Source organism: Mycteria americana, chromosome Z (assembly GCF_035582795.1).
Source record: "Mycteria americana isolate JAX WOST 10 ecotype Jacksonville Zoo and Gardens chromosome Z, USCA_MyAme_1.0, whole genome shotgun sequence".
In the NCBI taxonomy this organism is placed as follows: domain Eukaryota; kingdom Metazoa; phylum Chordata; class Aves; order Ciconiiformes; family Ciconiidae; genus Mycteria; species Mycteria americana.
The window spans coordinates 42,668,360-42,681,406 of NC_134396.1; the positions used below are offsets into that span (position 1 = coordinate 42,668,360).

At 35.6% G+C, this 13,047-nt stretch overlaps 1 protein-coding gene across 1 annotated transcript in view; it reads right to left on the reverse strand.

Moving 5' to 3' along the window:
* Positions 1–272: 272 nt before the first annotated feature.
* Positions 273–13,047, reverse strand: part of SPTLC1 (serine palmitoyltransferase long chain base subunit 1) — a 34,193-nt gene continuing 21,418 nt past the window's right edge. The window contains exons 8-15 of the mRNA XM_075526741.1: positions 12,866–12,955; positions 12,021–12,128; positions 10,506–10,601; positions 10,089–10,185; positions 8,726–8,780; positions 3,511–3,628; positions 2,551–2,624; positions 273–2,065 (exon numbers count right to left, since the gene is read on the reverse strand). Of these exons, the coding sequence (XP_075382856.1) occupies positions 1,972–2,065; positions 2,551–2,624; positions 3,511–3,628; positions 8,726–8,780; positions 10,089–10,185; positions 10,506–10,601; positions 12,021–12,128; positions 12,866–12,955 (732 nt within the window). The 3' untranslated portion in view covers positions 273–1,971. The remainder of the gene's footprint in view (positions 2,066–2,550; positions 2,625–3,510; positions 3,629–8,725; positions 8,781–10,088; positions 10,186–10,505; positions 10,602–12,020; positions 12,129–12,865; positions 12,956–13,047) is intronic.

The window sequence follows — 13,047 nt, forward strand, 5'->3', positions numbered from 1 at the left end:
TGGAATCCAAGTACCTCATTTGTTCCCAGCTTATACATCAAAGGCTTGAGTTTACTTGAATATTCAGGTTTCAATTATCAAACCAAAAATGGCTCACAAGCTCAAAGTATAGTGGTAAGTTTTAATTTCTATTTCTCACAATCTCTGAGGGTCTTGACAAAGTAGATTGTTCTGCCCTTCAGTTCCAGTCTCTAAAATGGGAATCCTTCAGTTCCAGTCTGTAAAATGTGAATCCAGTCTCTAAAATGGGAATCTGTAAAATGGGAAGCTTCCTTCCCCACATTTTTGCTCTTTTAAATTGTTGGCTTCTCATAGGCTTTTACTCACAGTTTATAGAGAAAAACATAAATGTCAGTGAACTAGGAATACTCTTTCACATTGGGATGAAGGTTTCTCTACATCGCACAGATAAAGATTTCACTATTTCAAACAGTCAAGCAAGAATCACAAAAGTGCCCCAACACAACTTTAGCTGGTTTATCTGAATGTACGCAGGTGGGAAGTTTTGAAAGCCGGTGCAGAGACAGTCACTATGAACGGAAGGAGGCAACATAGATGATGCTCATCTGATGCAGAATATTCAACAAAATATGATCATGCTACAAAATCTAATTATATGATAAGTAAAAATCTGGATCAAACATGATTAACTTTTTATTTAAACCCTGATGTTTCTCAAAAATAGTCCTGTAGTCCTTGTAGCAGCAACCAAAAAGGGACATAAGTACAAAACAACCCAGAATACAGATCAAGCAGAATATAAAATTTTTAAACAGGCATTCTTAAAGCAAAATCCTGAAATACATAGCTACAGTTTTTATTTTATAAAAAGGTACAGCCTACTGTCATCCTTCCTTACCAGTTTCCTATCATTGGTGTAATGTGTCCATCTGTGATGCATCCTGACAGCATAAGCTCCAAATATTACTATCTAATTATGTGGGGATTTTATGTGCACGTATTGAGTTGTATTTCAGTAGTATTTGTACCATCTAAACTCTTATTAGCTATCTGTGAGTCTTGCCCTCTAAGGCGTAACTGTTCAGAGGTAAAACTTAGCACACACCATTTTGGTGCTTCGAAGTAGTTTTGACTAAGCTAGTATTTAGTTGCCGTTTCAAAACTTTGGTTCATTCTTCATGTTGCTTATGAGTCCTCTTCAAGACTGGGGCAAAGCCCCCCTGACGGAACATACTGTAATGGACTTACACCAGTTTCATAATTCAGAAGTTTCAGTTTAGATGTTTTAAAGTTAATAATATGAAAAACCTCACCCATAATATCAAACGTGCATACAATTACATATGAAATGCAGGAAGCAAATAGTATTTAATATGAATTTACCGTTTAGATAATGGAATTCTCTGGCCAGACATTCTTAAAAACTGGCTTCCAAAAATGGTTAGAGAAAGATATAAACAGAAAAGAACTGAAGTTCCTCCTATAATTTAATAATAAATTACATAATATATCTCTTAATGTATTATTTTCTCCTTTTTGGCAGTATTAGGAAGAGCCTATCTTCATTTGGGGTGGGGGGAGAGGGATAATTCCTTGAAATTTATTTGAAGTTCCTATATTCTGAGAATACGCAGAGAAAATAATACATTTTAGATGTTTTTGGGGAAAACTGAGTGTTCATATACATTTTTGAAAACGTTTAAGGATTTGAAGAAATAAATTTAAAACTCTTAAGATACAACTTATGAAATTCCTGTATGCAACAGTGATATCCCATTTTAAGGAATGCTAGTAAATGGTAAGAGCTTGAATTACAAGTACACTGTGTCATTCACCAGTTCCAAAATTCAGCATTCTTCCCCTCACTGCATTTGTACCATTCTGGAACAATCTTGTTAGTCAGGTTTCAACGCTATCAGTGGAAGAACTTGAATATCTGAAGTGAAGTCACTATACAGTGTAAAACACTTATCCTGATAATTTGGGGAAAGAGGAATCCAAAACATCAGTCTAATTCAATACAGACTGTGCAGCTTCCTTAAGAAGTGATGCAGCTTTGTCCAGTTCTTGTTCTGTTTGTTCAACTGTTATCACTACTCGAATACTAGAAAAAAAAAACCAGAACATACACAGTAAACTTTACTCCTTGCCTTCAGCTTTAGACTTTTCTTGTACTAATTTTAACACATTAAGATGACTATCTCTAGGGAAATGATTATGAATTCAAATTCAACCAGAAACAAGACATATGACTAAACAGAAATGGTCAGACTACTTCCCCCACCTCCCCCCATACACATGACAAAATTTGATTGTTATCTTTTTTACCTGCAGATGTGCAGCTCATAGAAATGTGCCTGGTAACAGGCAACACGCTGATCGCTGAGATTCAGGTAGTTTTGATACAGTATTAGATCAGGGTATTAGCATCCTGTAACAGTCACTGAAAATATACCTCAAAATGGCAGCCTTTCCCATTTTTTACAGGACCAACTATTCAATCCAGTGTACTGAACAAAACCCCATCATTGTATTAAAACAGAGAGTCATATCCAATAAAATGAAATAATGTATTGATTTGCTACTAACCTGGGTGGAGGAAGACTTTTTTCTTCTTTCTCCAGATAGCGGGCCTGAGTTAACGCAATACCACTATTCATGCACTACAAATAAAGAAAATACAGCAGTCATCAATCTGGGAACTTCTGATGGCATATCCTTTTGATCACCAAATACATATAATTAACTTTTATGAGTTTGGTGTCAGGATAACTAAGTTCTTTCCCAAATGGAGGTTTTGAAGGTTGTGCAAAATCATCTCTAATTTTAATACAGCATAAACACATAAAACAGTTTAGGGTGTAAATTCTTTAGCTTTCATCTCCAAGTAATCAGACAAAAATGCCGTACTAAGTAGGCTATTAAATCATATTTAAGCACATTTTCAAGGAAATCAACTTCAGCATTTCCTTTTGTTGTGTAGTCTTGTTTACCTGCTACCTGAAATATAAAGCTTCCTCATCAACCTTCGTCTCCTTCATGTGGGAGAAAGAGAACCAATGTGTATTGGAGATGGAAAAAACCCTATATACAAAACATGAGGTTCTTCACACAAAGAAGCAAGTTCACGGACTCAAACAAGCAAAATTACAGAAAGCTAGACCTCAAATGGTTAAAATACACCACCAGAATTCTGTTCAAACAATAGCCTTTATTCTTATGAACATCATAAAAGTTTTCTAAGCAACCGTCTTACATGCAAATTTAATTTGAGTTTTGAAGTACATAATAGGAAATAATTATTTTCTGAAGTAAAAGTTCTAATATATATTTTTATCCAGTTCTACAGACCTAAACATCTGCAGCAAGAAATGGTTAGAAGATGGTCTTTAATATAACCCTATAGTCAGTAAAGAAACTGAGTTTCTTGCAGTATTCCTGCAAAACATTTCAACAAGTTACCCAACAAGCCTCCCTACCCATATGCACTTCATTCATTATTCACATTGAAAGGCAATGATATATTTTAATTGCTGTGGGGACACTTACATAATCCACAACTCTTTTGAGTAACTTCACATCATTTTCTCGAGATCCACAGCTTTCTTCCAACTGTAGGTGCAATGCTGGAGAAAAAGATTCTCCCACTACTTTTAAGCCAGAAATCCTAAAACAAATAAAAAGCCTTTAGTGCATATCCTACTTGAACACACATGTTAAAGTTCTAGATAGTTAAGTGTTTCCCCTTTCTAGGTGGCGAGTGAGAAGAGAGGGATATTTCACTTTATAATGCAGACAAAAACATATGTGCATTTCAGCTTGCAATAGGTAAAGGTAACAAGACTTATCAAGTGAATGTCTTTCCTAAGGAGTTTACTAAATGTAGTTTCAGCAAGTTTGTGTAACAATAGTGACTCCTCCTTTTGCAAAAAGGATTAATGATTCAGAAATTTTGAAAGGATCCTTATGAAGATGTAGGAGAAATGTTAGCAGTAGGCCTGTATGTTGGTGATAAAAACACAGCTAGCTAAGTCAAGTCTTTAGATTCTGTATTAGAAAAAATAAATAATACTAAATATTTTAACGCACTTATGTGATAAGAAAAAATAAGGTGGGTTTTTTTGGCAAGACTTCTGATTTTAAATTATTTCCTGTAGAAAATCTTTACAACATCATCTGCCACTTAGTCAGAAGCTCCTCTAAAACTAGTTATATCACTAGAATTGCTCCCACATCTGTACGTAGGGACTGTTGTTAATTGGGTTCCTAGAATTTGATTGAATGATTGACATTTGATTGTCAAAAAATGATGGACATTTGATCGTGATTGTCCTGACACATCATATCATCATATTGAGGACTGAGTTACTCCCCTCCGAAAAACTGTATCCAATACCCAAGCAAGACCTCTGGTCTCCAAAAGTAACAGCTCCCATAAACGCATGCCTACCATCAGCCATAATTTTGATTTCCTGACTATGATGAGGCTTGCCTCACACACTGTAAGTTTATACCCTCATTTTCAAATAAGTTTTCTATTTTTACAAATTTCAAGACCCAGTCAGAGCAGAAGAGATGTTAAATCCATAAACACCAGAACTGGAGCCTATAGGAGAGAGAATTTGCACTACAAACACACTGAATCAATTATAACCTTGAAAAAATAAAATTATACTCTAGCATGGAAAGCATCTTGCATTATTTCTACAATGCTATTTCAACTCACAGTCCATTCAATAAATACAAATCAAACTGATATTCCTCTTTAGCCACAAATCTGCAAACATTCTTGTGTCATTAACCTACACGTGCAAACTAACCAAACACAGGTGATTTCTTTAATACACAAGCACACACACTGCATTTGTCTCACTACTGGATGCATATCTAGGGATCGGTGATACAACATTTGGTAACATAAAGGACAAGGAAAAGCAGTCCAAGGTTCAGCTACAAGGTAGAAAGACAATACACAGTATAGCCGTATAACATATAGGTTCTTAGTTATGTTCCTAGGAGTGACCTGACTTCTAAGAAGGAGCATTCTACAAGCAGGGAGATGAGAGCAGAAGTCAGACGAAGTTTCACTGTAATTTAAATCTATTTTCTGGACAACAGAGTTTAAGACAAGCTACTAAAACAATTAGGTTTTGTTCAGAGAGACACAGTTTTAGCTTCTAGTTATAAAATAGACATAATTCTTTAATTGAAATAGATAATAAAAAACTGTCCCCCTCCAAAGAGTAAATGAGAAACAATGAGTAGGAAACAAGCTTAGTATTGCTTCCATTCAAACTGAGCCTTTGCCTGAACAACATGCTTCGTATTTGCTATACACTTATTCACAGAGGCTGCTTACAAGTTTCAAACTTAATTGTAATCTTAAAACTTTTTCTGTCAGTCACAGCTGTAGTAAACCCAACTACATAATTAATCTTACTCAACTATTTGAAGAAACCCAGGAGTTTAACGTGAGGTCTTCTGATGGCAATACTTTAACTTTCATGTAAAGCGTTAACTATGTTTTTCTGAGCCTCTGTCAAATTAAGATTCAACAAGTATTTGAGAATCCAATGCATGCACACTGTAACTTTCCTGTAATCAGTATTCACTTCCCTAAGAAATGCTGGGAAAGTTTCATTTTCAAACAAAAATGTACAACTTCCACACAAAAAAGAGAGGAGTCTGAAAGATCTGATTTTGAAGTAACAAAGGAACAAAACTATCCTCCTGAACTCCAATGCTCCTTTTAAGGCTAGCTCTATATTAGTAAATTAAATATGCCTTGGACTGCTTTCTGGCCCTGTGGTGAATGGATATGGAATGACTCACATCCATACTTTCAAAATCTGAGTCTCCACATCAGGGTGGCCACATCCAAACTGACTACTGGGAACAGCTCCTGGCTCACGCCAACTCTTGAACTGTATCCAGGAGTCCTTTCAAAGAGCGCTGCTTGGCCTGGGCCAAACCCATGCCACAGATCACTCCAACAATTTGACAGAGTAGACAATCAAGATCCAGTGCCCAGGAATGCTTCCTGACGTTAACATACCAGTATGGATGTAGCCTCCGGGAGCTCCCTCCTCACAGCTCTCCGCACCCCAGCTACAAGGCTGGGCTGCAGAACTGAGTGACAGGACCAGGCTCTTGGCAGTAGGCAACCCTGTGTAGCCAGGCTGCCCTGAATACCATAAACACTTCCGTCAGTTTTACTAACAGAAAACTAGAATAAGGTCTCATTGAAAAAATGTCAAGTTTCTCTGGAAGGGAAAATCTTTAAAAATAAATCTGCTTTTCCCCAATGAAAACTTGCTTTATTGGAAAATTCTCAGCCAGGTGTAGGATATGACAATAAGTAATGAACTACTTAAGGGATACTACCTAATTTTGTCATGCTTTTTAAAAAAACCACAAAATTCTGTCCCATCCACCCTGTCTCCCTGCAACAGAGCTTCTTCATTTCTATTTACTAAGACACTATATATTTTTAAATACAAGACAGAAAGAAATCTACTTTATCTAAGATTCTTAAGAAAGTTAAGAATATTCCTGATTTGTGTTAATCATCCCATCTCTTACTGCATTTTCTTATGCTTTATAAACTACCATAGACAGTAGGAAAGCAGTTCTATGTAGGATTCAGAAGAATTCTTCCATTACTTCTACAAACCAGCACTTGGCTTGTACCCGGAACAGTAATAAACACCAGTCATTCCTCTAGCTTACAACACTACTGTTTCTTCCCCCACCATAGTCCATATAAAGAGCAACATTTTTCTGGAACACTAATCATGCACTCGTCCTTATATATCAAGTCCTAAATTCCATGGGTTAGTTACATCTTGGCTAAAAGAAAGATTTCCTTTACTTTTAATTTGTTATATTATGAGAAAGGAGAAAAGCTGTGTATTCGTTCCCACTTTCTTTGTGTACAGTTCTACCACCATTTTACGCTCTCTTTTAAACCAAGTTAGCTCCATTCTATCATAATGAGAGCACCATAAAGAATTGGAGTCAAGCAGCAGCCATGGTTAGGCAGGGAAGATGAGTGCATTTAACATCACAGCATTAGAAAAGCTTTTTTTGAAAACTTTGCCTGCTCTTTGAACCATCACACACTTTCTAGTGTGGTTATTAACTAAAAAAAAGAAAAACACACTGGACCCTGTAAATATTAGTTCGGATCTTCTCTCTGTTATTGCTTTATGCAATTGTTAGGATAGTTTTCCTGCTACAATTGCCTGGTGTTGTTAAATCTTTCAAGTTTTTTCCCAGTATGACCTAGAAGAACTACTTCCTTTGCAATTTTTTGGACATCTATATTACCACACTGTTTTCCATAAGGCAAAAATACAAAAGTCCTATTACAGACACTCAGGCATTTTGCCTACTTGTTAATTTGTGACTATATTAATCATTGAATTTAAGTGAAAATGTAGAGTCAGTCACAGGATAGAAAAGCACCAGCCATGGCTTATTCACTTCTGTTTTGCACTGGATATTAACAAGTAAAAGGTTGATAATTTTCCTTACTTTTTTTTTCCCTGTATTTTAAACATATTTATCACCTAAAAATGAGAAGTAGAGAAGAATATTACATTTATTCTCCTTTTAGCTCAGTCGTAACATTCTCTTACTAGCAAAGAAGAGATGCTAACAGTTTTCAAGTTACTCTAAAATTTTAATTTCAAGCGTAGAAGCATCTGGGTATCTTTGACCTGAAAGCTATGCATTTTAAACCCATGTTGAAATACAACACAGCCAAAGGAGCCAAGGATTACCTGATGTTAGGATTATTCCAAAGAACTTGAATGTAGCTAACGTTGTAACATAAAACATCAGCTAAGCAGGAAACTGCTTACTTGAAATAACAAGCAACTCACACTGAATAACTAATTGACTAATACTACAAAAAAAACTACTACAAAAAAATCACCTAGTATAATCAATCTTGCATTACAGATTTTGTGTGTGTTTAAATGTTATTCATTTCTGTAATATGTAACAGAAAACTGTTGAAGAAAATTAATTGTAATTTTAGCTACTAATTAATTGTAGTACTAGCTACCACATCTATTCTGCACATTAAACAGTCGTTGTATAGTCACAGTAATTTCTATATTTTTTAGTATCAAAACCTGTCAGGAAAAAAGCAATTACTCAGTATAGCCATCTTTTAAAACAGGATAGTGTTAGGAAATTTTAAACAGATAAATTTATTTTTCCTTATTTTTCAGATAAATTCTAGCAATTTTCTATGTGCCTCCAGAATAATGAATGCTTCTATTACTATTTAACATTCTAGTCTCATATGTAAGAACAATATTGTATTAAGGGTGATTGCAAGGTGCACTGAGTTGTCTGAAAGAGTATCTGCTAAGCTACACCCCAAATGCTTTTACTTAGACATTTTTTTTCAAAATGCTTATCAACACTTCGTACTGTTGAAAGCTATCACACTCTCCTGAAGACTTAAATGTGTAAGGGCTTGCAAACATCCTCACTAGCATTAAGGTATAATCTCATTTCAACACCTGTAAAGGGATATTAAAAACTTAGATTCCTTTTAGTAGCATAACAGAAAGAGTTGGAAAAGGATGACTTTCTTCCTTTAATACATACATAATTTAGTGTACCTATTCCAGTCTAAGCATCTGTAAAATCAGAAATAGATTTGGGCAAGGAGAGTTCTTTAAAGTTGGCATTCTAAAGGCATGGTTAAATCAACAACAGCCAAAAAAAGCCCAAAAAACACACTTACCCCTGTAAAGCTTTGTGAATTCGTTCGCATTTAGCCCGGAGAGTCTGAAAAATGTCTACAGACACACACACACACACAAAAGAAAAAGGAAAAGGCTTAGATATCCTGTTTCTACTTTACATTTCTATAAGTCTAAGATTTAAAAAAAGCATTTTGAAGGAAAACTAAGATATACATATCTATTGAATTACTAAGTCTCTTCACTACTCTTCATAATGTTCCTGATTACCATTTCTGCCAGGAAATGACAGGCTTTTAAGATCTGACAAATGCATTACTTCCTTTATCTCATTACTCCAGCTGCATTGGTTCATGATCATATGGAAAGGATGACATAAACACTTGGTAATGGGACTGAAATGGCAGGTCCAGCTTATTTATATCTATAAAATATCTACAGCCATGCAGATTCGGCTCCTTGATCCTTTCACCAACTCACTGCAGATTCTTAAACAGGAAACGTTGACTCCTAGACCTGCAAACCTTGGTTCTTTTCCTTGGTAAAGGCTGACACTCCACTACAGCTAACAGTCCCGTAACTTACTCTTATTATTTTCTTGCTTTTGCTTAACTTCTGAGGACTAGGTGTGGGCCACCCAGTAGTTTTTATTCATTTGTGACATTAAATACTGCATCTTTCTGCAGGTGTCCTCCAATCTGTTGACACTAATGAAGGTTAAAAACAAATACAAACAGATTTGGCCAATTTTGTCCTTCTCATATACCTCTCACCCGCTCCACCCCCCACAAAAAAAAAAAAAAAAAAAAAATCTTTCTTAGGTTCTAGCAACAAGGGTGATACTCTGACTCCTAGAGCAGAAACTCCTGCCTGCCAACTTTATCCCAGCATCCTGTACTTGGTCCTGCTAAAATTTCAGGTGTTTGCACCATGATAACTCCTGAGATTCTTGCCTGGATGCTACTTGAAGAAGAAAAATTTATGTAGTGCAAGTGGAAAGGAAAGTGTTGTTCAGTCCTGAGGAAATATATTCCCATTTGTTTCTCTTTAAGCTTCCCTTCCTCCATTTGTCTTGAAGGAATTTGTTTTCAAGGAAGAAGCATATCACTGGTCTATAAAGCAGAATAATAATTTATTTGCTTAGTGATAACCATCTCTGTCCCTCCTAGCATCAACTAACTCGCTCATTTTCAGATGGAAGAAGGAAAGGGGAGGAAACACTGAAGAAGAAAAGCAGGATGGGAAATTATATGAAGAAAAAATCATGCATGTAACATTAATTAGCTGAAAAAGAGAGAGGACTTGAAAGAGTAAAAGGGTGAGGAATCAAAGTAGGGAGAAGTATGAGTTACTAGTTTTGAGTGAAGAAAGACTGAAGAGTTAAGATTTTCGTGAATTAAGTACCTGGATTGTCTTCCATAATATTCAGAGCCTCAATAGCAGCAGCAGCTAACAAAGGAGGTAGGGATGCAGAAAAGCAGTAGCCTTGACCAGACAATCGCTGTGGGGGAAAAAGAAAAAAGAAAGAAGAAGAAAAGAAAAAAAACAACTTTTTTGTTTATAGCAGTATAGACAACGTTTTAAAAGTTAATTCACATATGTTTAAACCTGTCCTCCACACTTACAGGTTCATGGAATCATGTAAAAGTAGGTCTCCAATTCATTTACAATATTTCATAGAACCAGACAGTTTCTGTATGGAATCAAATGCTGCATAATAATTTACATCATAACACTCCTTGCAAATTGATATTAGTAACTAACTCTCATTTCTAAGTAACTACTCCTGCCAATGCCGTATAAAAATGAGACCTGGCTTACCTGATGGTCAATAATAAAAGATCTTCCACAGCAAAATCCTCCAATAGAAGCCAGTGAATTTTCCATGTTTGCACTAATAAGATCTATATCATCAATCTGCCAGTTAAATTAACAAGTTATTAAGAGATGCTTTTGGTTACATCAAGACTATTTATAAGCTAAATCTATTAACAATGTATTTTTTTCATATTATCATGAATACTAGAGAAGATCCACCAAACTATCACATATTTAAATGAAGCTTCAGTTGAAATAACAATTTTAAGCAACACAAAAGGACTTCAGAAATTGAGATTTATGGATCTGTAGATAATTTACACAGGATCACTCTTTTCCAGGCATTGCAATGTGAAGAACTCAAACAGAAAAAAACAAATTATATAGATACTGGTGACAATTCCTCAAAGCACTCAGCGTGACAGTGTCCTTTAAGAACATAAGTAGTCCCACCGCAGTCAGTAGGAGTTAGAATGTGATTAAAACTGGGCATAAGCCTAGTTAAAGCAGAATTTGAAACTTAGAGACACAATTGTCTTATTTCATGTCAGTTGCAAACACATCTTTTGCCAGGCTCTGTAATGCACACTGATGACCACTGCTACAAATTCCCATTCTGAGCAGACAAAGATTGTTTGTAAATGAATTTAACAGAGAAGCCAATTAATCAGATGGTACTTGGCAAACATCACAGCAGCACTGTTTGTTTCCTTTTCTAAAGCTGTCTAACATTAATTTTCTCTTTTCCACATTTGGTATTAAGACACTTAAAGTGAAAACAATAGGGGATAGGGGAAGACAGAATGAATTCTCAGAATTTGATATTTCACTTCCAAGCTGAACTCAAACACTGTCAGAATGTAGTGAGAGATGCTCCACACTAAGACACTGGCAACCAAAACAGCACTTCTTCCTCCCCCAGCTCAGGTGGCTGTGGCAGCAAACAACCGCAAGGATACAGTTTTGGATTTCTGAACTACTTCGCAGATGAATAAACACCACAAAAGGTAGACTCTTGGAAAAGTAGTTTGGCTTAATCTGCTGGTAAAGTAGCAAGACAACATCTTCAAAAGGACCATCAAAAGCTTTATCCTATTTTTCCCCACTGGAGTAAAAGGCAATAGAGCAAAGTCGGCTGGCTATACACTGAGAAGATTTTTCTGACTTACCCCTAGCCCCCAAATATTTCTGTGTAAGCATGACACTTTTAAGTGTATGTGGCTGGAAAATAACTGCAATCATCACCTCACTGAGTGTCCAAAAAAAGGGTAAAATTATGCATTGTAAAAATTCTTTTGTTATCTTCCTCACTAAAGACAAGTAAAATTATTTCAAGTAAGCACGTGAAAGAAAAGTGCCAAGACCTGAACGCTTTAAGACTGGTAAAGAAAAGTATGTTTAAATTTCTATCGTGCACTACTAAACATTGTTAATGCCACAGGTATAAGAAATCAATTGCACAATTTGCTTCTGTACAAGTCTCTTGTTCACAACAAAACTTGCAAAGAGGGCACTTACATTTATTCCAAAGTGTTCAGTAATTCCTCTTCCATGTTCTCCAAGGACTCCAAAGGAAAGGCTCTCCTCCAAAAATATTCTAACTTTGTATTTATACTTCAATTTTATCTAATACAGAGCAAATGTATAAAATACAAGTCAAGCCCATCAGAATTTGGTAACAACATGGGTAGGGGAGATAAGGTAATGACAAGACAAGTACAGTATCCTGAATACTGCAAAAATGTCAGCTCTAGAGTTGTGTTCTGTCATCAAGACATTTTAAAAGCCTTCAAAATTCTTCCACCATGTAAGACTAAAGTAAATATCATAAATGTTCATGTACCAAAAAAAATTTTTTTTTTAAAATAGGCTATCAAGTATTTTCAAGATGATGCATTTTCACAGCATTTCTTCCATTATCTACTAGAATATAGCCTGCACAAAAAGCTAATTTATGCTGAATAGCAAACGTTTTCCTTGGAGTCACTGTTTACAACAGCTATGTGAGGGTTTCTGTAAAACATCGGTGTTTTTTTTTTTTTAGACATAACTTAGTTTAATGACTTAGTATCATACAGCATAGCCGAAAATACAGTATATTTTACAGGTTAAAAACTAAGACCACCACCAGATATTCATTTGCAAGTCTCATTACATATTGCTTCAGAATCCTAATCCTGATCAGAAGTTTCAAAACAACGTAAGATTCGGGATTGTCATTTCATGAACATTTGAGAAAGCAAGAAGGTAAACAAAAAACCTGCATGCAGAGTTTTTCTATGTAGGCTTAACTATACGATACTACTATTTCATTAGCCACAGGTTTTCATATGCAGTTTATAAGGCAAACTGAAACCACTTACCAATTCTGGAAGAGGGCAAACGTCTCCTGTGTTCATATACAATCCTTCCACTACAATAAACCTTCGAGTTACACGGGCCTTGCGAGGATTCTTCAAAGAAAGATATGGTTTCAGTTCATATCAATTGTTACTAACAAGCAAAGCTCTGAAAATTTTTTGACAGGGAAGGACAGCAATGGGAA